Source organism: Carya illinoinensis, chromosome 6 (genome assembly GCF_018687715.1).
Source record: "Carya illinoinensis cultivar Pawnee chromosome 6, C.illinoinensisPawnee_v1, whole genome shotgun sequence".
Classification (NCBI taxonomy): domain Eukaryota; kingdom Viridiplantae; phylum Streptophyta; class Magnoliopsida; order Fagales; family Juglandaceae; genus Carya; species Carya illinoinensis.
The window spans coordinates 3,959,527-3,986,129 of record NC_056757.1 but is presented as its reverse complement, the minus strand read 5'-3'; the positions used below and the strand labels follow the sequence as shown (position 1 = coordinate 3,986,129).

The following is a 26,603-nucleotide window of genomic DNA, read 5'->3' as shown; positions in this document are numbered from 1 at the left end:
CAAAGTGGGGACGGGATCTAACATCTCTTTTTGGCATGATGTTTGGTGTGGTGATTTAGCTCTTAAATTAACATTTCCTCGCCCTTTCAGGATTGCTACATGTAAAGGGGCTGCTGTGGCGGATTCTTACTTGTTTTCTAATAACATGTTAAACTGGAATGTGGAATTCTCTAGAGACTTACAGGACTGGGAAGTGAGTGAAGCTGCTGATTTCTATGCTATCCTTTATGCTTCTAAGATTGATCAGACCAGGGATGATATGTTGCAGTGGACTCATGATTCTAAAAGCAGATTTTCTGTGAAATCCTATTACAAGATCTTAACTAGTCTTGGTAATATAACATTTACCTGGAAATTTATTTGGAAAGCTACTAAAGTGCCCAGTAAAGTTGCATTTTTTGGCTGGTTGGTGTCGCTTGAGAAAGTTTTAACCACCGATAATTTGAGGAAAAGGGGCTTTTATGTGATGGACTGGTGCACCATGTGTAAAAATGATGGTGAATCTGTCAACCATTTGTTTCTTCATTGTGAAATGGCAACGGCTTTGTGGAATGAGTTATTTGTCAAGGTAGGTATCGATTGGGTCATGCCTTTTCATGTGGTGGATTTTTTGGCTTGCTGGCAAGGAGCAGCTGGAAGTGGACGAAGTATAGAGGAGTGGAGAATGATCCCCCTGTGCTTATTCTGGTGTCTATGGCTTGAGAGAAATGGGAGGTGTTTTGAAGATCGTGAACGCACAAGGATGGAATTTAGGGACTTTTTCTTCAACACTTTTGGGTGAATAATCTTTTGAGGGATATCAACATTTGTAATGCTTTTCCTTAGTACTGTTTCTGCCTTAGATTGTACTTAGCTTTATTCTCTTGTATACTACCTGTGTACTTGGGCTATGCCTATTTACTATGAATAAAGTCTCTATTATCTATCAAAAAAAAAAAAAAAACTTAATGTTGGCTAGGTAAGCATCCTGTAGTAAGGGGAGTAGTTATGAACCCTGTAGACCATCCCCATGGGGGTAGAGGGAGGCCCAAATAGGTAGATAAAAACCCTCAACCCCTTGGGGTTATCCTGCACTTGGAAGAAGAATATTTTTCCCACCAAAAATAAAAAAGAAAAAAAAAAAATATATATATATATATATATATATACACGGCATCATCTGGTGTGGGTCTAATAGAGTAGAAGGTTTTCATTTGTAACAGCATGAAATTTGCCTCTTGCTAACAATATAAAAGAAAAAGGTGGAAGACCAACATAATAAAAGAAGATACAATACTTGTTTATTATTGTGGCAAAAAGTGACAGAACTTCCGACTCTCTAGCATCAGGCAAATTCCTGGCATAGTCACCAAGAACGGGATCCATCATCGGTGGAACAAATTGTTTTCCAATCTGTGGTTGATCTTCAGCCTTGTCCAAGAATGTCTCAATGAGCTTAAGAGTCTCTCTTTTAACTGACCTGATTCATGGATCATATTAAAGACAAAATAATTAGAATTATATGGCATAACTGAAGGACAATCCACACGTTATTTATGTTTACCGTAATAGTTTTACATAGGATGTTTTAGATGCAAAGGGTCCTCCTTCTGCAATGCTACTTGATATAAGCTCACTGTACATTCTGTTACAAAATATCAAAGAGTGGATAACTCGTACCAGTTCATAAGAAGGGCAATATAACTTACATTTATAAACATAAATTTAGGGAACAATACCTGTACACATTAAGCATGTCCAAAAATATCAGAGAAATTTGAGATAAGAAATGTGTTCCAAGTGAAGTGGCAACGCTGGTATTCGTCTGAAAAAATACATGATCACTTCTTCAAAACACATTTCATCCTTCAAGAGGCACATATATCAACAGATATAACCAAACAGACAATTGTCACCACCAGAGCAAATTTAGAACTCACTGAAAGAACATGAAACATTCCATAGAGAAGGCTCATAGCAGAAATCATAGTTTTGTGCATAAATCTGATGGTCTCATAGAGGCCCTTGAAATTTGAAACGTATGAATCCACACACAACATCCATCAGACAATAGAACTTATATCATTAAACAATCACGTAAAACAGGGAGAACAACTTTGTGATACACCGTATTGATTGATAAGGGTAGGCTGTGTATAAAATCCCACATTGCTTGGTAAGAAGAAGTTCTTACTCTTTATAATGGTTCAAATGGGGCTCCAATTGTATTATTGACTAGTCATTTTGAAGTATACGCCCAAGTGTGGCTTGTCCTCCTTTGGAGTGTTACAAATGGTATCTGAGCCTATCCCAACCAGAAATATGAGACTTAAGCCGTGCTACTTACGACGAACTGGCCCGATGAGGACATCGGGAACTGAAGTGGGGAGATCGTGATACCCCATATTGATCGATAAGGGTAGGTGGTATATAAAATCCCACATTGCTTGGAAAAGTCTCCTTAATCTTTATAATGGTTCCAATGGCGTTCCAATTGTATTAACAAGTCTTTTTAGAGTATAGGCCTAGATGTAGCTTGGGCCTCCCTCGGGGCGTTACAAACTTAATAATGGAACAACAAACGTGGCTTCAAGGGAAGATACAATAATACTTCAGGAATGAAAGGAACATCCTCCAAGAAAAGTTAGCCTGTTCCATCGAGATGAAGACCTACACTATATTACTAATAAGTCTTTCCAAGCAAACATGCCACTTCTCACAGCATTTCCACTCTCTTTATAAACACAAACAACTTGAAGATTCTAAAAAAAAAAGAAAAGAGGAATTTTTTCATTTCTAGTGTAGAGAATCTATAAAAGTACTATCACTAATACCACAACCATCGTTTCAAAAAATCATAAAAATAAAAAACCATGTCAAACAAATGATTTTGTTATTTCTCGCTTTTCATGGGTAGCCAAGTTCCTTAATTGATACAATGTGAAAATAAGAATTACTAAGTTCAAGAGCATGAGAGAACGGGGCAGACATCCACAGCCCCAACCACTCATGCTTTTGATCTGGCTTTCACGCCTGTACTGGCCCAATGCCTGATTAAGAATTTTTTCCTTTACAAGTAATGCCTTATTAAGAATACCCCACCTAGTTAGCATGAAGCACAGTACCATGGCCTCAGTTAAATTGGACTGTACATTCTAGACTTTACAACTGGAGCTCCACAGAGCCATTTAAAACAATCATAAATTCATGTATGCATAAAAAATCAAATCCCTCACTTCACAAGTGCATTAGATGGAAAATACCACATCAGCTACTATTCAAATAGATCCAATGGAAGTTTCTAAGTGTATTAGAAAGCAATACCTGCAAAATATTAAGCACAGTCCGGATTACTTCTTGATCCTTCAGAAAATCAACACTCTGGCGTGCCTGCCCTATGATCTCACTCCATTTCTGCACCCAAAAAATAAATGGGGAGGGCAAACCATAAGCCAGAGACTCCAAAATGACTTGTGCGCAACATATGCATGAATGAAAACCAGTCAGACATTTCTATTAAACAGTCAAATTCCAATTCCAAACAAACCTGATTTGGAAGCTCCATCAACCTCTGAAGGTATTCTTCCCGTTTCTGGGGATCAGATTCTGCTTGTATCATTTGACCAACCTGAACAGAAAGAAGTGGGGGGTGTTAAAACACAGCTTAAGTTCACTCTAAACAGAATTACTAGAGACAAAAATACGCACTGATTCATAAAATGTATGGATCTGGTGAGGTTCAAGATCAACAATGGTTGTTGCAAGGCCTGCCAGAAGTTCAGATACAAATGGTTCATTCTCTCCAACCTGAGAATAGGAGAAGTACATCATTGTGCAGGAAGCTTTTGCACACCCTTTCCTCTTGTTGGGGTAGCATGGGGGAACATGCCGTATCAATATATAATATTCAATATAAAAATATTATACGAGGTTCTTACTGCCAATTGAAATAGAAAAAATTTGAAACAAAGCGTACCTGTTTTTTTTTATAAATAAAAATTTTATTAATCAAAAGAATGGCAAAACGCCTGTGTTACAACTCTAATGCCCCGCCTAAGTGGGTGCATTAGAGGCTATAAAGTCCCGAAGGGCCAACAAAGCGTACCTGTACAATTACAAATTTACGCCTGCACTTCTGAACGATTTTCAAGAATGTGTCACAGGCCATATCCTGAAATAGATTTGACATGAAGGTAAAATACAGCATGACCAAGCAAAATAAAACACATGAAATAAGATTTTAGGACATAGGAAAGAATGCACATTGGACAGACATTTGGCATGTCCAAAATAAATTTCATTTTCTTGAAAAACACTCCTTCCCCCTTAAAAAACTGAAAATTTAAAAAATAAAGTCAGTTTTTTTCTAAAACATCTTGGCAACATCTCCTTAATGGTTTTTAAAGATCAAGTGAAAGTATGTACAGGATCCATTTTGGTTATTTCTAGGCCTTGGCTTAGCATCTGATACCACAACATGAATCTCTACACTAGAAAAACTCATAGTCAATCTCATCATAAGAATATTTCAATGCAACTCTCTAGAGAGTGAGTCGCTGATAAAAATGCCTGCCTTGACTAGGATCTCCAGTAGTCGGTTGTAGTTGGGCATGAATAAAAGTATGCTGGATGAGACTGCCAAGACTTGTTTTAATCATTTTCCTATTAGGTTAAATTGTGGTAAATAAGGGGGCAAACACTATTCTAAGTCTAGAAACATCCACCTACATTCAGAAGGTTTTGCAGACAAGGTGAATGAAAGGTGGTTACAAATGATATGAGTCAATTCGAGTGTGAGACTTGAACTGCGTCACTTATAAACCTTTAGGGGTTGGCTCACGCGGTAAAGGTCTTGGGGGATTTTCCCCTTGAATTAACCAAGGTGCACTTACAGGAAACTCATTGCCGAGGGCCTATGCACCCCGGGATTAGTCAGGACACTATTTCCAGACACCCAGTGCCAAAAAAAAAACTTAAACAGTATGACTTAATGAGGACGTCCGGGATTTAAGGAGGTAGTAATGCCCCAAATTTAGTATGAAAGGGAGCCAAATCAGTTGCCACGTTACTCGTACGGGAGAAATTCTTATCCAAAAGACTCCAAGTGTAACATGGACTAGACTTTTGGGGTAAAAGCCCAAATGTGGGTTAAGCTTTCCTTTGGGATGTTACATGAGGGGAAATTGGAATGATGATAGGCTTCCAATCCCACCCTTTCTATTTGCAGATTATACACTGATTGTTTAATGAAGTAAATCCTAAGCATGTGTTCTGGTGAGCTTTGCAGAGGACGTAGATAGCATAATAGACAACCTTAGCTGTAAGCCTGTAAAGTTGCTACTTTTGTCCCCAGGGGCTGCTTATCTTAAGACCAAGTATGTTTAAGAGTGAACACAAAAGATGGAAAGGAGATTGGCATGGTGGAAGGAGCAAAACTCCTTCGCATTTGGAGGAGCAAAGCTCCACTTTTTATTTATCAGTAAAGGAGAAAAACTCCACTAAAAGTGGCATTCTTTGCTTGCATGGCCACTTTAGAGGAAAATCCACGCACTGGAAAACTTAAGCCACAGATAAATGGTTCCTAGTTCTTCATATGGTGTATTTGAAGCAAAATAAATTATAGAAATTCTAAGGACGGTAAAAGGTAGCTGGATGAGCTAAAAACTTTTATCAGAAATCTCTACCTTTGGACAGCTTCTAGACTTTAATGATGTTCTGGCATCTTTTTTCCCTTCTAGATAAGTATATAACTTCATATATCTCCCATGTACTTGGGTTGCACCTTTTGTGCTTTTTAATAAATTCTTATAAAAAAAGTTTGTCATATATAAAAGAACTGATGATCCATAATACCAGCCTACAAACTCTAGAAGGTTTAAATTTAAAATTGGGATGCGACATTTACAAAGTATCTCTCAATCCCAACTAAATTAAATGTCTTACTATCCATTTTAGGATGTTTAAAATAGATGTCCATTTGACAAAGGAAAATGATTTACACAACATTTGCCACAACATATTTTACAACAAGAAGTTAAATGAGGGATATTTTTGTAAAACACCTTATAAAAGTAACATTATTTTACAAAAATACCCCCATCTTACAACATTGTTGTGAAATGTGTTGTGAAAATGTGGTGTGTGTGTGTGTATTATTACTCAAGATTTAACAAAACATAGTTCTATCATTAGGTGCAATAACATCTAACCTGAACTCCTGGGTGAGTCTCATGCATGAACTCAAACAACTTGTTCACAACAGTTTTCAAGAATTTCCAATGTGCTCTTAAAAACCTTGGATACTGTCCCACAACATACCTGCCAAAAAACAACAATTACAAATTTGAGAAATAGGGAAATAGCTATTTTAACAATATATAAAATGTCCCTACAATCAGGTTAACTTAGGCTTCTCAATTTCCAATTGAGGCAAGCATACCATGTGGATGTACTCAGACACTGTACCATTAACTAATAAAAAGGTGAGTCATAAAGAAGTTTTTCTCTTCTAGAAAACAGGGAGGAGGACTTGACATTCGAATATCACCCCCAAGATACACGGTGAGTACTATTGCACCAAAGGCCATAGCAAGCTTTAAAGAAATTATTCCCTAGAATATTTTATTAAAATTTGAAAGCACAAAAAATGTGGCATGCTCGATTGGTAAATGTAGGACTAGGTATGAGCCAGTAGCCATGCACCCATAACCTTTTTACATTGGGGATATTTTTTTTCATAACCTTGACATTGGGGATACTTACATAATGTTACTTGCAATAACAGCTTTATTATCTTTCCCTTTAGTAATTTCACATAAATTTAGTAAATCCCGAATCACCATCACCAAGAATCTGTTTTCCTGCCAAAAAATGAAGGTAAGATATTTAAAGACATAATGCAGCACCAATCAAACAATTGTAGAAGCAAAGAGGTGGATAAATTCATCTTCAAAATGGACACACATGTTAGAAAAATTATGAAGTTTGTATTAATGTTATTCTAGTACTGTAAAAACTTTATTGTTTTTTATAACAAGGAACCCCAGAGACCGTGCAAACACATGTCTTTTACTGGTTAAACCTTGGACCCGTAACAGGCTTATTTGTTATATATGCCAACCCCAAAGTAAGATTACAAGGCTCCATGCTCTCTTCATGCCACTAGTCAAACAACAACTTCAACATGTACTAGGAGAATCTCAACCATAAAGTGTCATGCGTTTATACTATTCTTGGAAAAATAGTATGCTATTATGGGTTGAAAAGTTTTCTTTTATCTAAGTACGACTATGGCTTGAAAGTTACAAGATGCTGATCAATGATATACCCAATGCATAATGGAATTGAGTACACATAATCCAATGACAGCGTTGACAAAAAAGTTAAGTCACGTAGATGTAATGATCATGTTGAAGATAACAAATTATTAGCCAAATGAACCAGGTCAAGGATCACAAAACATGGTAAACATTTGTTCCAACACAACACAAATTTTGGCAACCCCAACATTTCTACATTTTCCTTCTCCTACTTATCCTTTTGAAAGAAATTTAAAGCATTCCTGATATGTCCAAAAAAGAATTAGCGCACAGGCTACAATTGTAAAAGTTTGATTTATATGAATGTATATAAATGTATTCATGTATTGTTCCACCACCTTCCAGGTAAATATCCTACCATGTACAACCATAACTGTCGTACCTGAAGGTATAACTACACCGTTTCATTCCGTTTAGAATTTGATCACACACAAAGATATGACATAGGGACTCATATAATTAGGAAGAGAGGAGTGAGCAAAAGTTCATAAAAAGCCACATCGTCACTTCAATACTCCCCAACCTCTGCTCTATCAGAAATCATAAAAATTGTCAGAGCAACTCTGTTCTTTTCTTGGAATATGAAGTTAAATATACCTGATCTTCCATCATGGAGCCAGAGATAGATCCTATTGCCCAGCATAACGTGTTCAAGTTGTTCCATGTCCAATCCTCGCCACTTAGTTGTTTACTTAATTTTTTCAACATCTATGTAAACAGAAGAAAGACAGAGCACGAGCTTTAGAATATCATATAGGAGGTGATTCATGGTCAAATGTACACAAGTTTATTGGGGCACATCTCAACCAGTAGACCAAGGGTATTTTTCTATCTTGTGTGCCAGATAGATGGAAGAAACAAAAAACTTTTACACAGTTATAAAACCTGATGCACCCAGTTTATGGTCCATCTATCATTTTTTAAACTATGGATTGCAAACAAATATCTATTCAATAATATGACAAACTAAACAAGCTTGAACATGGTTTGTGCTTCCTTTTTTTTAGTTCATGCTAAGCATAGAAACAAAAACAAAAACAAACCAGCATTTGAGCACACAGCTTCATTATCAGTGCAACCATAGTATAGATGTATCAAAAAGTATCTTGAGGAGGGCAGGGCATCACAGTATATTTCACTTATTGTTCAGATAAACACAGAAAGAACATCTGCCAAACTGATACTTTACCTGTTTTTCAGTATCCTCATGATCAAGATGTGACAAATATATAAGTGTCTCCCTCATGATCTGCACCAGTGAACTTTCATTAACCATAGAAGCTTGGAAAGAGAAAAATAAATCTTCTTGTTATAAGTAAAGATACAACATTTTATTAAAAAGCACTAGGGGTGTAACCCAAGTACACTGGACATATATACTTAGGCGAACGCCTAGTTTAAGGGACGGAGAGCAAGCACTAGTAAAATATACAAAAGATGAAAGGGGGGCAGTGTTTTACAAAAACTTTTATTAATATTAATAGGCGTAGCCAAGTACTGAGTGTATACAAGAGAAAATGCCTAGTGCAAAGGCCTTATTGTTATGTTCTGTAGTTCACTTATGCAGAAATTTAAGCATAGAAATTTTTAACTCCAGTAACATTCTCTCACAATCTTCAAAGTTGTAGGTGTTGTGCTTCTTCCAAAAACTCCGCATTGAGCATAAAAGAACAAAACCTATCTTGAGTTTAAATGCACCTCACAGAAGCCAACCAATAACAAATAGGCAAATCCCATAATTAGTTAACATTCCAAGAAGTCAAATTGGTTGTGTTAAAAAATATCAACAGTTTCATGGGTAGTACGTAGAAACTATACTCCACATCCTGCTAAATGCACCTCACATAAGAATAAAGATGCCATTCATCCAAATGGCATCATGACAATAATGCATATTAATTTTAATTTTAATTCTTTTAAGGTTGGATGGGGAAGGATGGCCCAGCAACCAGGCAATTGTGATACATGGAACTCGAATTAAAAAAAAAAACCCCACATATATTTCAAAGCCCAGAAATTAATGTTACATTGATAACCAAAAACAGGTTTGTTACCTTATATTGAACAAGAACATCATTGTCCTTCATGGTTTCACGAACAATATTCCCATTTTCATCTTCAACTATGAGAACCTCCTCAGGCTTAGCCATTCGACAGATCATAAGCATTCTCAGCTTAGACATTGGACCAGCATATAACTGCCGCCTCTGCAGAAGCTGTGGACCAAGGCCATCAACCATACCAGGGAGCAATGGCATCTGCTCAATTTATCACAAATAACATAATTATCAAGTTCAATATAAACTAACAAATCAAAGAGACAGAAATAAATAAATAGTACAAAAGTTCATTGGCACAAACATGCATGCAGTTGTTCATAGCATATGGGTAAATTGAAATCACAAGCAGATAAAAACTGCAACAACAAATGTAGTGCAAAGCAAAAAAACCAACTACGAAAGAAAATTCAACATCCTCTCTTTTTTTTCATGCAAGAATTGTTTTGTAGCCACATTGAAGCTAAGAAACTGCAACTATTTTTAGTAGGTACCTAGAATACAAAATTATTCAATGGATTATAATGACCCATTATTATGAGTCATGATCGATTACCCTAAATGCAAAATCTCAGCTTAAAATATCAAGAGAGTTTCAACTTATAGAGATTTGTTGTGCGTACATCCCTATGAAAAAAAGGGTATCTGCATAAACATGCATGTTACATACAATAATCACAACCCTCTGCCAAAGGCCTATGGCCTGATTGGCATTACCTCCAACCTCCAAATGTTGGAGGTCTGGAGTTCGAAAGCCCCCTCCCCCAATGTATCAAAAAAATAATAATCACAACCCTCTTAGAAGCATTTGAAGTTTAACAAGGCAGAATTATACACTATGGATGGCACATCCATTAGTAATTACAATCAGGATAAAGAAGAAAACATCTACTAATGTTTGCATCACTTCCAAAATGGCAATACTCCATTCCTGAAATGCTGGTGAAACACATTAAAAGGAGAAACTTCAACTAGGATCAAGAAAGTAGTTCTCCCAAATTTAGAAGCAGAACCTCAGATGCCAAAGTGGAAAAATTCATCTGTGCATATCTACAAATACCTGCAGCCCCATCATATTTGCAGCAACAACTGCAGGATTCTCAGCAAGATTATGGTGTGCCTCAAACAATTCCAAAACCAAGGAGTTCCAGTAGTCCAAGCAAACCTGATCAAACCATACAGAGAAGTAGAAAGGATGTTATAATTCTGGAAATTCAGTGTGCATACGGATATAAATGTCTGATTGTGTATATTAGAGAGAGGGGGAGGCGGGGGAGGCTGATAGAGAAATATACCTTAAAAACCTCTGTGTCATCCACATATGAGATGTTGATAAGATACTCAAGACCCATTAGCAAGGCAGCTATATTCTCTTGAGTGGCTTCCAGCACTCGAATATGAAACTGCATAGAGGTTGTAAGCAACATACTTATCAAAGGCTCTAGGTGCAATTTGTATGAGAAAAGGCACACCTCATGCAACACACCAATGTTATCAATCTAACTAGAAAAATTTTTAACAAAAGAATCATTAGAATAGGCTGATGACTCGATCATATAAGCAGTTGAAGTCCAAGTATGGTTACAGGCTCATCACAATATGATACCAAATCAGGGCATATCAAACGAGATGACATGAAACGCACCCAAAAAAATGACCCTTATAAAAGTAATTAACACTAGCATTTAAATACATACAAGCACACAATTATAAAAAATAAAAATAAAAAAAAGTTACAGTTGACAGTTGAAATCAATTCCTTTCTTAATAGGTAAAAGAAATTTCATTAATAAAGATGAAAATAAGCATTGCCCGAGTACACATGACATATACAAGAGATCTAGTCAAGAACTAGAAAAAGATACAAGAAAATCATAAAAATTGAGCCTGTTGAAACCAGTTCTATCGGAAACTATATGATTTTTTTTATAAGTAAAGGGGGTTGTGTGTGGCCCTGCGCCTCTCCAAATTACATAAGAGTTAATGCAAGTCATTCATGACTGCCTCATCCACAGTAATAAATGTCAAGTCATTCATGATTGCCTCATCCCGACCAAGAGGGAAGAACTGCAAAGGTACCCAAAACAAACTATGTCCATTATCACCATTGGTTTTTCAAATTACCATCACACATCTATCCAGTTTAATCATTGTATAGTATTATTCCCAGTGACTAGGGAAGACACTTGCCTTGTAGAAAGAGGTGAAAAACAGTGCCAAGTTCTGAATAAATGCCTGAAGTAACAACAAAAATACAAACCCAGTTATAAGCACAATGAAGCATTAAGCTTTTACTCCTAACAAGTGTTCGAAACACTCACCTGTTCCTCACTAGATCCAAGTGCATAAGCTTCAGGGATGTTTGTTGCAGGGGGGAGAATGGCCTGTAATATCACAAAAATCCCAAGAAAATAAAAGTCTAATTAAGTGAAATTCAAAATTCAAAATTAAAAATTAAAAACTTAGAAGAGTGAAATGATTAGGAATAATCTTAAGAATATATCTACAAGCTCAAACAATTTGTTTTATAAATCTTAAGAATCTCTCTTTCTATGATGAGGAAACACACCAAGCCAGAGCCCTATGGACCCACTACTAGGGAGCAAACCCCAGATACACAACCCCACCCGCCATAACTGTATATTAGGTAATCCAGGGGAAGTCCTAGTGACTAATTGAACCCAAGACAGCACACCTAAGTCCTCAGCTCATCCCAAATCAGCCCTTTGGCCACTAGGTAGCACAATCTGACAGGTGATAATCAACTTAATATTCATTCCTGGGATCCAGGCGGTCTGGGGGGACCCCCACCGCATAATGTTCATTATTTAAACTTATTTTGTTTTATAAGTAACCTAACAGCCGATAATCATAAAAATATATCTACAAAGCTCCAACATAAAAAAACTCAATTGCAAATAAAATCGTAGTGGTTATGCTCTGAAAGACCTGTAATTGCCCCATGAATATATTGTACATCTTAACATACTGCACATTGTAAAAGTCCCCAAAATTAAGGGCTGCAACCTGCAAAAACCAAAATAAACAGTAATCACTCAACAATTTAATCTTTTTTTAATTGGTAAAAAAAATTTTATTCATCAAAAGCACTCAACAATTTAATCTTAAAAGCAACATTTGATACAATAGAAGAATGGCGTACCTCTGTTAAACATTGAAGGGTAAGATTCCGATATGATGGCACAGGAAAAAGTTTTAAGAGTGTCTCAAGCTAATACAAATAGTGTAAATAATGTAAGTACAAATCTAATTTCTTATATGGGAAAGCATCAACAAGGCTAGAAGATTTTACATACCAATGGAGACTCAAAAATATAACCCAAGGGAATCCATGAAAGAAAAGCATGCAGTGTGGCCAATGTAGCACGTATAAGCTCAGCTCTTTGAGATGCTGATAGTACATACAAGCATAACTCATGAATAAGTTGAAACTCGCTGTAAACAACCAAAACATAGGTGTTAGAAAGAGATTCTCATCTAGTGAGCTGCAAGTTTAAGGTATCATATAAATCACAAAAAAGGATGGACAAGTGGAGCACCCTAATGGCGCTTTCATTAAAAATCCTCTTCATGCAGTATTAAGCCGATTTAAAAAGAAAGTAAATCATCTTCATATGGTATTAAACAGAAATCCCGCACTGGAATGTAAGCATTATCAAAGCTACCGTAGACTGGGAGGTAGATGCCATCGCTGCATTCTTTAATCAGCCGTATTTCACTAGTTTGGGCTGAGGAGGTGAACCTATCTTACTCCATTGTGAGACAATCAGTGCTTAGTGGAGTGGCTTCTTCAGTTGGCTTGGGTCGTGACCAGAAAAGTGGTGGACCTTTTCTATTCTTGGGGAATAGTTAAAAAAAACCAACAAATTGTAGCAATGCAGAAGATGGTTCCTACTTGTCTGGTATGGTGTATTTACAAAGAAGGGAACAACAGGAATATTGAGGGTTGCGAGCAGATGATTGAGGAGCTCAAAACTTCATTTTTTAATATTTTCTACCTTTGGACAGCCTTTATGGACTTTAATGGACTAACTTCTCGTTATTTTCTTGTATCTTTTTCAGCTTCTAGATGGGCTGCATACACCATGTGTACTTGGAATCTTGGATCTATCTCTAGTAGTCTCATAAAGTTTTAATAGTTATAAAAACAAACAAAAAATTAGAAAGAAAAATTACCCTACAAACTTTTTTTTATAAGTAAAAATACTATATATATATATATATATATATATATCAATAGGAGAAACCAAGTACTATGGACGTATACAAGAAAACACCTAGCCATACTAGAGAGCTCTTAATGACCCAAAAGCCCGTGAAAATTAGAAATCTATTTGAAATACACCAAGCACGAATTGGAAGAGAACACACCTCCCCATCCCCAACCCCTTGCTTCCCTTAAGACTAATACTCCTCCCAAAACTCTCTCTACAAGGACATCTTCATAAAGCCCTCCTTTTAGGGTACGTTTAGGTAGTGAGAAGTGTTGAGAAGAATTATTAATAGTAGTAAAAAAGTAATAATAGAATATTAAATAGTAGTGAAAAAGTAATGAATAGTAGTAAAAAGTAGATAAAAAGTAATAATAAAGTAATGAATAGTAGTGAAGTATTCTGAGAATACCTGAGGTATTCTTGGTACCCAAACCTAGTGTCTTCCCTCAACTTGAACTACCTCCCTTAGCGTCGTAGTTGATTGCCCAAGAAAGACGCTTCGAGCAAGTGGCCCGCCTCAATCATAGTGAGTAGTGCTTTAAATTTTTCTTCACATCCTCCATGTGAAAGCCCCACAATATGTTTAATCTTGTTAACCTTATGCAGAACCCAATCTGATGGTGAACCCGCTATATTGTTTATTGGAGGAAAAAAAAACTAGGAGAACAACATTATCCCCGGACACAATTCCCAACTGCACTCCCAACCTTAGACATTCCTCCTCACAATGCACCAACGACAAACCCATAATTTCCTCCCCGCCATATCCTGCATTCAAATCCCGAACCTCTTCAACAACTATATTGTTGTTGTCACCATTAAAGGTTCCTTCACCCCCATCATAAGTGGCATCGTTCCATCGACGAGGACATTGCTTATAGGTGCCCCACCCCCCAACGATCCTTTCTGTGCCCAAACCCTACTGCTCCCTCAGAAGGGTATAGAATAGGTCGGGGAAGCACTACCTTTTGTTACCCTATTGTCATCTTCTAAAAGAGGCTCGTCTGCTTCTTCCAAAGTACTCAAAACCCTAAAAGGACCTCCATTTTCAACTGAAAGTGAACCTTGCAAAAAGATACCAACCCATTTTGCAACTAGCGACTGAGGGCAATCAGATGGCAAGCTGCCGATGTCCCGAGTGATACGGCGTGAACTGTGATGCCGGCATCCAACGACCCTAACTATAACAGCGTCGAAATGCCATGTGCCAGCGCACTGAGCCCTTCAAACCCATAGGATCTACCCCCCACCCCCCTTGTCCATTTTCGACCCACCACCCAAACCCGTGACCGAGTCCAGCCCCTTATCCCCTTTATGTGTCATTTAGATAGTAAATTGAAATGAGATGAAAATTGAATAAAATATTGTTAGAATATTATTTTTTAATATTATTATTGTTTTGAAAATTAAAAAAGTTGAATTTGTATTTTGTGTGGAAATTTGAAAAATTATAATGATAAAATGAGATGAAATAAAACACTTTCACTATCTAAACAGGGCCTTAATCATAAGATCTCTTGCATACTCCATAACTCCCGTTAATCAAGCTCTTATAGCCCACAAGACCCCTCCACTTCTCCCACCCTCAAACACCCGACAGAGGCAGCCATTCCACTATGAACACATGGTGCTTACCTTCCACTTCTCCCAATGTCACCTGACAGTATTTGTCTCCTCCAAGTGTCTTACCCTTTCCTTCCGCCACAGAGCTATTCTCTATCGAACTACTCGTCGGTGACCTTAACACAGAGGCATACGAGGCACCTTTGACTAAGGGAGGCCTTCCCACTATTTTCCATCTACAAACTTCCCTTTGTTTGCATGCTTCATAACGACGACTTTGAACCCAATGATGCTTCGAATGTAATGCAAAAAACCTTTCCATTCGATGCCATTTGCACCATCCGGGATCACCAACAAACTTTTCCTTGTTCCATTCTAAAAATCTGAGAGTTGCAAAAAACTGCCCCTTGCATTAATATGATGTTGAATGATGATAACTTTATTACCCATCCTTAGCTCCCTGAAGAATCCCTCATGACAGATGAGTTATAAGCAATCCTCTATCCCTTAGCCACCCATAAAGTTGTCGTCCCACATAGACACATGAACGTAGCCATCCTTTTACTATGTTCAGAGATGCAAAAACTATTTCCTCCCTCTTTTGTAAAAACAAAAGTTTTTTATTCCACCTCTCACCATCCATCTGAGACAAATCTGCATCATACGTCGTCATCCTTTGATCCCAAATCACAGGACCATCCATCCGCCTTCTATACAAGAATAGAAAGCAGATCACCCTCCATCAAACAGCTCTAGAAAATACCATAACAGCATGCAACATTTACATGCACAAGCCTTCTGTGCATCTCTAAGAAAACCGAGGAATACGGCTGAAGAAGAAGGATCTACGAAAATGAAATCCCCTCCACATAAAGTTCTCAGATATGGCATGGGAGTGTCACTGGAGCTGCATCAACGAAGCCTAAAGGAAGGCTTTCTATGAGGATCCGTCGCCGAAGGGAGGGCCGTCGCCAGGGTGTCCTCCAAGGGGTTGCTGGAGCCCATCGGTTTTTTTTTACCCTACAAACTTATGATTCCATACAAGGAAAAATTATCCTACAAATTCATGATGCCAGAAATAGTGATGTGATGTTCACAATTGTATCTTTAAATTGCTTTTTTATATAGGTAAAAAGAAAATTGTATCTTGAAATTGTCTGGTAAGATTTAGCATCAAATTTTAATTACTTGGGGACTTTTTTATGGGTTATTACTCTTAGGGACTTTGAGAGCATATCAATTCCACTTTTGTTTCAAATTACCATGCATAGGTCATCGATGCTCTTGCACATGTCCCACGTACTTGGGCTCTTGCATCTCTTGCCTATTCTTATTCTCAATAAAAATTTGTTTGCCGTTCAAAAAAAAACTTTTGTGGTCAATAGCACGGTCAAGCCACCAAAGTGTAGTATTTGGATTTCCTTTACGGTGCAATAGCCTTTGTGGCAAAATAATCTTTATAATTTTTTAATCTACTCTTCTTACAATCTTCCCAGTAAAGATTGTTTTATGACGCACTTAAGCCATCTAGGACATCTTATATTGGAAGATGCACAACAGATAGGAACCCTGTGAAACAACCACCTAGTAGCAAATAATCACATGAAGTCAAGCTCTAACCATTACCTGTTCAATGACTGTTTAAGATCCTTGATCTTCTGTTGAGTCATCTCCCCCCTTGAGAAATCAAAAACTTCTTCGCTTAGAAGCTGAAAAGCAACATACTATGTTACCTACATATCCCAAACACAAACTAAATGAGTACGATAGAACAATAAACTTACTTTCAATATAGTCATGCAATTCTCACAAATTGTTTCACTAGTTTTAGCTGCAGCAACAAGATCAGGAATAAAGCTTCGCCATCTAACCGGCCATTCATGCTTTAATATCTGTACATTGAGTACACACTGTTAAAAGAACATAAACCATGCCCAACTTTTTTCAAATAAAAAAACTACAACTAATTAGAAAGAAAGTTTTTTTTATATAAGTAAACTAATTAAAGAAAACATTTGTAAAAGGAAAAGTTATAATTCAAGAAGGTCAAAACATCTACAACCCAATTAGAAGGTAACAGCATGGGAGCTGCAGCCAGTATTGTTCAGCTTCAGATACAAACTTGCAAAACAAGTCCAATCAGACAAAACCCAGAAAAAGAAATAGAAATCCATAAGCATCCCTTGCTAGTCATGAAACCTCATTCACAATACTACAAAATAGAAACATTAACGACAACAGTAATCAACTCCTTCAAACATTATGTTGACAATATAAAAAAGGGTTTACCTGAACCAATATAATGTTGAGTTTGTTGACATACAGCCTTTCCACTCGAAAAGATGCCTCATTACTTGAGAGCTATACCAAAAACAACAAACAAAGCTAATAGAATATGTAGTAATGAAAGCGTCGAATACCAACAAAAGCTATAATGCCAACTAAACTACCCTTCTAAAAACAGCACTGCATAAGTTATACCTGCACAATAACTTCAGAAATGTAATTTTTCATTCCATCTCGCTGTTCAACGGGCAATGCATTCCACCGATACTTTATAACACCTTCAAGGACCTATGTGGAAGCCCAAAATACATAAAGATCAGCACCCAAAATTATCATTCAAAGCGTCAAAGCAAAAGAAAAATAGACCCAGTAAAGCATCCAGAACACCTTATTTTCAATATAATTTTTTTTTATAAAAGGCCTGTAATTTTAAAAACATAAATTCACAACATAATTTAGCCAGTTGAAGGCACATGCATCAAAGTAAAACCATTAATACACTAGTAGCAAGAGTCTAATTTAATGGCCTTAATATGAAACGTGGGAACTGCTCCTAAATCATCAGCATGAACAATTAAACCTGTATGGGCTCAATAGAGGCATTTCTAAGGGATCATTTCGCCCCATGTGCTCAAGCTTGCAAGTACAATCTGAATGTGTCAGAGGGCGTTTGACCAAGGGAAGAAGAAAATCTTGCATCCAAGGCAAGCATTTTGAACATTTCAGATGCCTTTTAAAGTCCAATCACAAGGTCTATGGAATATTTTTTATATTTTTGGCTTCATGCAAGACTCTATGCCAATTCAGCTACATACATAAATAATTTGAAATTCGCATGCACACAACTGGCAAACCTATAGGAAAATTTCTATCTTGCAGAAAACTTCCATGTCAGTGAAATTCGCATACAGCTTGACCAGTCAAATAAATGCTCTAATTTTCCTGGACATGTAAATATGGCTCACGCACATGCACATGATAGACCCATGGTCTCATCCTCAAGCCCTTAATTAAGAGGGGAGATGCCATTTGGTCCAAAGACAATTGGCCACATCACATATATGCTCTCATAAGCTGTACAATTCAACATATAGGGAACTTGGAATTCTGAGTTCTACAAAAGTAAAAATAACAAACCACACTCCATATGCATTAGTTGTCGAGTGATACAGGGCTGGGGAAAGCTTGAACCCAATTCCAACATTGATAAATATAAGTACATTTGCATCAAAAAAAGGGGTTCAACTGTCTGTCTTAGTGCTATATATTATGAAAGGAAATTTACAGATACTTCAAAATCATAGCAGTTTGATATCTATCTCCAGCCTACATGAAATGGCCAATCAATAAAAATACCATTCACACCACTTTTTTCATGAATCATGTACTGACAACACATACATAGTACATTCCTCAGATATAAGGTTCAACTCTGGAAATAGGAATGAGATTTGGCCGGTTCAGACCAGAAAAACTGACCAGACCAGCCATTTGTGGACTGGACCGATCCAAGTCCAGGGGTTATTCGCCCAGGACCGAACTGGACTGAACGAAAATTAAAAATTAAATAAAATTATTTTATTATTTATATATTATTTATATAAATAATTGTATATAATTAATTATTAATACATCACAATATTACATAAGTATTATATTCTTTAATGTATAACTATAATATATGGTACTAGTACATATTAATATATTAACATATTATAAAAATTATAGTATATATATAAATTTATAATAGTATTAGTATAGTTAATTTAATATGTTAGTATTAAATCACTATAACTACATAGAGTATTATTTAATATAGTATTACTTTTTTTTTTAAGTAATAAAAGATTTTATTCCCAAGAAATAAGCATAAGCCCAAGTACACAGGACGTATACAAAGGAAATACCTACTACTTTCCAAGAACAAAAGGAAAACTAAAACAGAAAGTGGAAAATGTCTTCCGTTACAATAACTTTAGCCCACATTCTCAAAGGACTAAAGAAGAAATCCCTAAGATCTCCCAATGATCGTTCTTTGTCTTCGAAGCATCTCCCATTCCTTTCAAGCCATAGACACTACATGAGACAAGAAGGAATCATCTTCCAAACATGAACAGCATTCTTACTACCCTACAAACCTTTCCGCCCTACCAATAAATCCACCACTTCCTTGGGCATTACCCAAAAAAAACCAGCCCGATTCAAAACCTCATTCCACAAGAACCTAACCACTTCACAATGAAGAAAGAGGTGATTTACAAATTCCCCATCCTTCTTACACGTAAAACACCAATCAGCAATGAACATACCTCTCCTTCTAAGACTTTTAGTGGTCAACACTTTGCCTAAGGAAGCCACCCAACAGAAAAAAGCAACCTTGGAAGGAACTTTCACTTTCCAAATGTTTTTCCAGGGAAATTCACATCTCCTGTGACAGGTTAATAATCTGTAAATAGGAAAACTGAGAACTTAGCATTTCCTGCAGGAATCCACAGCATGCTGTCCTCCCTACCAAGCATCAACTTTGAACTATAAATTCTTTCCAGAAAAGCCTTTACATCATCCACTTCCCAGTCATTAACATCCCTGCTAAAGAAGACATTCCACTGAATATTACTGTCAATGCCACAAAAAGACTTTCCTACAGCTGCATTTTGATCCCTAGCAATTCTGAAAAAGAGAGGGAAAGTCCTGCTTTAGTGGAGAATCCCCACACCACAAGTCATGCCATTAAAGAGTCATCTTCCCATCTCCCACCTTCAATCTAATCTGATCTGAAAAAACCCCCCATCCTTTTCTAATGAACTTCCACAAACTCACCCCGTACGCTCCACTAGAATCTTTAGAACACCAACCTCCCCACATACTACCATATTTTATATCAATAACATTTTTCCAAAAGGCATTACTTTCCAAATGGTATCTCCAAAGCCATTTAATGCTCCATTAAACAATCTTAAATTTTTAATCCCCAACCCTCCACAGTCAATTGGTTGACAACCTTCTTCCAACTAACCAAATGAAACTTTTTTTCATCTCCTTTGCCATCCCTTAAAAAATTCCAAAATGAACTCTCAATTATTTTTTCAACCCTTAACGGCAACGGGAAAAGAGATCAGAAATAAGTTGGAAGATTAGACAAAGTACTTTTTATTAGAGTTAATCTCCCCCCCTTAGACAAGTAGATCATTTTCCAACCAGGTAGCCTCCTTTATATTTTCTCAACCACCCCATCCCATATTTTAACAGATTTAAAAGAAGCCCCCAAAGGTAGCCCCAGGTACCTCATAGGGAGTGAAGAAATTCTGCACCCTAGAATGTTAGCTAAATCTGAAATATTCTGAACAGAACCCACAGGAACAACTTCAGATTTCGAAAACTTAACTCTCAACCCCGATACAGCTTCAAAACATAGCAGAAGTGCTCTCAAAACACAAAGATTCTCAGAGTCAGGCTCACTAAAGATCAAAGTATCATCTGCAATACTAAATGTGAGACCTTAAAGCTGCTCCAAACCTCATTACCCACCACAAAACTGGACAGAAAATTACCAACCACGGCCTTCTCAATCATTCTACTCAAGGCATCCATAGTCATAATGGGATCACCTTGCCTCAAACCACGTTAGCTACTAAAGAAGCCAACCAGTTCTCCATTCACCAAAATAGAAAATTTTTAAGTCAACACACAATGCTTCATCCACGAATGCCATTTATCACCAAATCCATATCTCTTCATCAAATAATCAAGGAAATCCCAGCACACATGGTCGGAAGCCTTTTCCATGTCCCATTTGATTAAAATACCAGCCTTCTCCATTTTAATTCTACCGTCCAAGCATTCATTAGCAATTAAAACAGCATCTAAAATCTGTCTTCCCCTCACAAAAGCGTTTTGTGATTTTAAAATTAACCACTCCATCACTCTACTCAAACGGTTGGCCAACACCTTAGAAATGATGTTATAAACTCCATTCACCAAACCAACAGGCCGAAAATCTCTCATCTCTACAGCCCCTGCCTTTTTTGGAATAAGTGCAATGAAAGTTGCATTAAAACTCTTCTCAAACCTCATATATGAATGAAACTCAGCAAACGCCTTCAGAATATCTTCTCTAACTATATCCCAGCAATCTTGAAAAAAGGCCAAAGAGAACCCATCCGGACCCGGAGCCTTATCCCTATCCATACCTTTAACCACATTAAGCACTTCATCTTCTTCAAACTCTCTTTCCAACCAATCAGCTTCAGCCTGATCAATAGAGTCAAAACCAAGTCTGTCCAGTTTTGGTCTCCAAGAAAAATCTTCTGAAAACAGCTTCTCATAAATTAGTATTACCAATTTATCACTAACATATAGTATATTAGGAATGCTACTAGTATAGTTAGCATTATTATATTCTTTAATGTATAAACATAATAGATAGTATTAGTATATATTAATAATTATACAATTTATTATGTAATTTTCATTTAATAAGTCACTTAATTTTAATTTAGTATTTTAAATAAATTTTTTTATTAATCGATTTATAAAAAAGAAAAGAAAAAGAAAAAGGCTGGACCAGACCGTTCTCACCTCTATCTGGGAATAACATTCAAAAATAAGAAACATAAAGGGGCATTACATTTCGACAAAAGACCCCACCCATGTTCCATAGCAGTCCACCCAATCATTATTATCCTCTCACCACGGAAAAGGCACTTCCCTACTCAGCCCATTCAAACAAAATAAATAAAAAGAAGAAGCTTATTTCTTCTGAAAAATTAAAATTAGGCAACTGAAATAAATGTCTGTTTAAACCAATATCAATCCAGCAATTAATTACGCATCAAAATATCTTCTTTCCACTCGCATGAGTCAATCACATTTGACTTTCCAAGACAAAAACTAGCATCAACCAACATTTTACTAAAGTTGATTTATAGAGATTTACAGGACTAAGAAGTGAGTGAAGCTGCTGATTTTTACCTAACACTTTATAACTCGAAGATTGATCTGATCAGGGAGGATAGGATGCTGTGGGTTAATGATAATAAGTCTAGATTCTCTGTGAATTCCTATTATAAGGTTTTAAATAGTCATGGTAATAATACATACCCCTGGAAATGCATTTGGAAAGCTAGAGTGCCCGGTAAAGTTGCATTTTTCTGCTGGTTGGTGTTGCTGGAGAAGGTTTTAACTACTGATAATTTGAGGAAAAGAAGTTTATATGTGATGGAATGGTACTTCATGTGTAAAAAAGATGGTGAATCTGTTATCCACCTGTTTCTTCATTGCGAAATGGCGACTGCTTTGTGGAATGAGTTATTCGCAAGGGTAGGCATTGCTTGGGTGATGCTTTTTCATGTGGTGGATTTCTTGGCTAGTTGGGAAGGTGCTGCAGGTTGTGGAGGCAATAAAGTTGAGTGGAGGATGATTCCTTTGTGTTTGTTTTGGTGTTTATGGCTTGAGAGAAATGGGAGGTGTTTCCAAGATTGTGAACACACTATGGGGGAATTTAGGGATTTTTTCTTTAACACTCAAAATGTTTGGGTGAACAATCTTGTGAGGGATATGAATATTTGTAATGCTGTTCCTTTTTTTTTTTTTTTTTTTTTTTTTGCTTTAGTTTGTATTTAGGTGTATTCTCTTGTTACCTTCCCATGTACTTGGGCTATGCCTATTTACTTGGAATAAAATTTCTTATTACCTATCAAAAAATAAAAAACTAGCATCAATCAATTGCTCAAAATGAAGGTTCTCACAGCCCCATCTTTGCACAAATTCAAGTATATGTAGCACCAAGCAGCATGCCAACCAACGTTTGAACAATATCATGTTAGTTTTGAAACAGAAGACCATCTTGTCAGTCTACATAAGCAGGGAAAATGATATACAACTTCTGTGTATAAGATGGACGGTCTAGGATAAATTCTGTCCATATAAACAGTGCAAGAAGCTCCTCGATAACCAGAAAAATTTTTCATTTTAAAAATCTAAATAAGATTAGTTGCATTGCAAAAATCTTAGGTGTTAATTGATTACCACAAAAGTTTGTTTGATGATACCAACTCTGTTTTGGCCACAGAGACAAAAAGGAGTGCCAACCCACCCACCCAATCTCGCATGTCATAGACAGGATGACCATATTTAGATTATTCTGGAATCAAGAGGTTTATCATTTCCAACACTTTCACATGAAGAATATTTGGCTTGGCATGCACAGGAAGAGAACTCGCTCCACCTATAAGTACCATTTTCTATAAAGACATAGCTCTATATGTGCAGAAAAGTGCACACAGCTACCATCCTAGTATACTATTGAGGCTAGAATTAAACAGGTACTCAATTTATCTACCATGATAAGTTTTTCAGAAGTCTATGCAGGCATTTTCAGAAGAGGCATTTGTGGCTAAACAATCCAAACATATAACTATCTTGATGATTTTGTATTGGCCAGGGTTGTGGATATTATAAAACATCATTCATGGTTTCCAAAAGACAACTTTGCATCAGTGAACCATTTTGGTAGATAAAATAAATTTAATCCCAACCATAGAATGGGTATTCCATTTAATGCCCTTGTTCAACAATAATATTGTTTGTGATTTTAAAAATTCAAAAGCAAATTTGATGAATTAAAAAGGATTGTCTTTACTCTTATATATGGTGAATGAAAACCACTTTCTCATATCACAGGAGCTGCTATAACCAATATCAACTTCTAGTAGAGGTTGTTATGCAAAAAGGCACCCAACCTGCAAGGCAAAGAACTTGGAGTTGAGGTTCTTTGTATTTTGAAGGATGTGCATAACTTGGAGCCACATATCCGGATTGTTTTGCAAATCCCGCAATATCTGGTCTGCTGCTGTCCTCTGCATCATCAACATACAGGCAGCCAGGTTAAAGACAAGCGTGCAATCAAAAATAACAGTCTGGATTTTATTTTATTTTTATAAGTATGAAATTTATTAAAACCATGCAATTAGGCATAGCCCAAGTAAACAGGAAGTATACAAGAGAAAACACCTAATTACAAACTAAAGCTGAAAAACAGCACAAAAGTCATTGAAGCTAAACCCATCTATTACAATAACCGAAGCCCAAAACGTATGAAAAAAGAAAGTCCTAATCCCATTCACCGATTGTTCTCTATTGTTGAATACACCACATAAGACAGAGGAATCATCTTCCAAACAGCCGCTATTTGACGATTTCCTTGAATCCCTCTCCAACAGGCCAAAAGATTCCCCACACTCTTAGGCATCACCCAAGAAATACCAAGCTTGACAAAGACCTCATCCCACAAAGCCCTCGACCCATCACAATGAAGAAGTTGATCCGCCAAAATAATTGCAAGAAATAACAGTCAGATTTAAGCAAGTGCTAGTTTACAATAATTGCAACGGAAGAAAATGTGACTTGTGGACTGTGGAACTGAGGTCAAGATGCTATATTTATGTTAAAAGTAAATAACTTTCGAGTAAACTTTTTGTTTCACTTTTGTCAATTAGAGAACCAACACGAGGTTAAAGGAGAACTAGTAAATACCCAAGGATAATATTCGTGGAAATTGAACAAAAGAAGCCCAGATCATAATGCCTCACTGTCCTAAAGCCCAAAATTGTCACCCGAGAAAACCAACTGAAAATAAACACTGAATACACGTATAAAAAAAAACCCAACACGACCAAAAGTTCGAAGGCATTAAACCCTAAAAATAGAAAAGTCTTAATTTTACTCCCTCCACGTTCCCACATTCCAGGGAGCCAAACAGGTAGTAGTGTGTGTGTGAGCGTGCGCGCGTGTGAGAGAGAGAGAAGCGACTGTATAAAGGTAAGTAGTCGCGTCGCTCCTTGAAGTACACTCTAACTTGGTCGCTAACGCGGGTTAAACCCTAGTGTAAAGCTTCAGTTTAATTTCTCTGGAACCAAACAGAAAGCTAAGCGGGAAAGGAATAACAAATCTCTCACCTCTTCCTTAGATCCGGTGCCGTAGAAGGCCGCCACGGTGGCATCGAGCAAGGCCACATCGATCGGCTGGCTCAAATCCCTAAGCTTCTCGGCAGCCATCGCCCCTTAGCAAAACCACACAACACAGACACTTCCCTCGCTCGCCGATAAACCCTAGGGACTTTACGCAGCTAAAACGAACCGAGACCCCCGAAACGAAAACCCTAGGATAGAGAAAGATTCTAGAATGAAAGTGCGGAGAGAGAAGAGATTCTAGAGGATTTAGTTTAGAGAGAGAGACAGAGAGAGAGGGTGGGGTTTTATAGAGAGAGAGAGAGAGAGAGAGAGAGAGAGACGTAGGATAGCTTGAGAATGAAGCAGAGTTTTAAGAGGGGGAGGGGAGGGGAATTGAAAATGGAAAATGCTACTCCTACAGCTTCAGTCCCGTATAAGTTTGCTGTCGTTTTCATAAGCAATGACCTAAGGTTTAAAAACTGTCTTGCCGTTTTGGATAGTGTTTCGTGGGGATTGGCAAGGTGGGAGAGGAAAAACAAAGGTTATAAAAATTTTAAAAATATTTGAAAATGCTTTTGAGATTAATTTTTGAAATAAAGTTTAAAATATTATTTTTTAATATTATTATTATTTTAAAATTTAAAAAAATTAATTGAGAGCTAAAAAAATTGAATTATTTATTATATTTTATATAAAAATTTAAAAAAATTATAATAATAATTTGATATGAGAATTTTTAATTTAAAAAAACTTCCAAACTTCACCTTAAAAAGTGAAATGACTGGGTAATTTGATTAAAAAATTATTTTAAAAGATAGTTTTGTATTAAAGTTTATGAATGCTAAAAAGTATAGTTGAGATTGAATATAATTTTTTAAAAGTCTTTTATTTTGAGGTTCTTAACATTTGAATTGATTTTGTATTTAGATAATGATTGAGTTTTTATTAGATAAAAATCTAAAACTTTTAAATAATAATTTTTAAAAAAAATTTAAAGATGTTTAGTGTATATTTAGGATTATGGTGGGAAATATAACTTATAGTTTTAAGACTTATAATTTAATACTTAAGTAATAAGTTCTATTATTAAAAAGTTATTTATTATTTGATAAATATATATTTAAATTACTTTCAAACATGTTATGTTTATTTAGAAATAAATTAAAAAAATACTTTCTGATATAGAAATTACGATTATTTAAATTTGTAAAGATT

General features: G+C 36.4%; 1 protein-coding gene across 2 annotated transcripts in view; it reads right to left on the bottom strand.

The window, feature by feature from the left end:
- Positions 1–25,772, bottom strand: part of LOC122313077 (protein EXPORTIN 1A) — a 29,495-nt gene extending 3,723 nt beyond the window's left edge. Inside the window, exons 1-25 of one of the 2 annotated variants that reach the window (XM_043127803.1) lie at positions 25,395–25,772; positions 24,180–24,296; positions 17,635–17,727; positions 17,443–17,514; positions 16,938–17,045; positions 16,780–16,862; positions 12,673–12,811; positions 12,519–12,587; positions 12,305–12,382; positions 11,677–11,739; positions 11,546–11,590; positions 10,651–10,758; positions 10,416–10,520; positions 9,353–9,556; positions 8,488–8,547; positions 7,896–8,006; positions 6,742–6,839; positions 6,189–6,297; positions 4,085–4,150; positions 3,688–3,786; positions 3,527–3,607; positions 3,304–3,393; positions 1,719–1,804; positions 1,544–1,624; positions 1,277–1,459 (exon numbers count right to left, since the gene is read on the bottom strand). In XM_043127803.1, coding sequence (XP_042983737.1) covers positions 1,277–1,459; positions 1,544–1,624; positions 1,719–1,804; positions 3,304–3,393; positions 3,527–3,607; positions 3,688–3,786; positions 4,085–4,150; positions 6,189–6,297; positions 6,742–6,839; positions 7,896–8,006; positions 8,488–8,547; positions 9,353–9,556; positions 10,416–10,520; positions 10,651–10,758; positions 11,546–11,590; positions 11,677–11,739; positions 12,305–12,382; positions 12,519–12,587; positions 12,673–12,811; positions 16,780–16,862; positions 16,938–17,045; positions 17,443–17,514; positions 17,635–17,727; positions 24,180–24,296; positions 25,395–25,493 — 2,447 coding nt within the window. In that variant the 5' untranslated portion in view covers positions 25,494–25,772. Of the gene's footprint in view, positions 1–1,276; positions 1,460–1,543; positions 1,625–1,718; positions 1,805–3,303; positions 3,394–3,526; positions 3,608–3,687; positions 3,787–4,084; positions 4,151–6,188; positions 6,298–6,741; positions 6,840–7,895; positions 8,007–8,487; positions 8,548–9,352; positions 9,557–10,415; positions 10,521–10,650; positions 10,759–11,545; positions 11,591–11,676; positions 11,740–12,304; positions 12,383–12,518; positions 12,588–12,672; positions 12,812–16,779; positions 16,863–16,937; positions 17,046–17,442; positions 17,515–17,634; positions 17,728–24,179; positions 24,297–24,563; positions 25,367–25,394 lie in introns of those variants that run through there. The other variant, XM_043127804.1, reaches the window with a different exon arrangement.
- Positions 25,773–26,603: the final 831 nt, after the last annotated feature.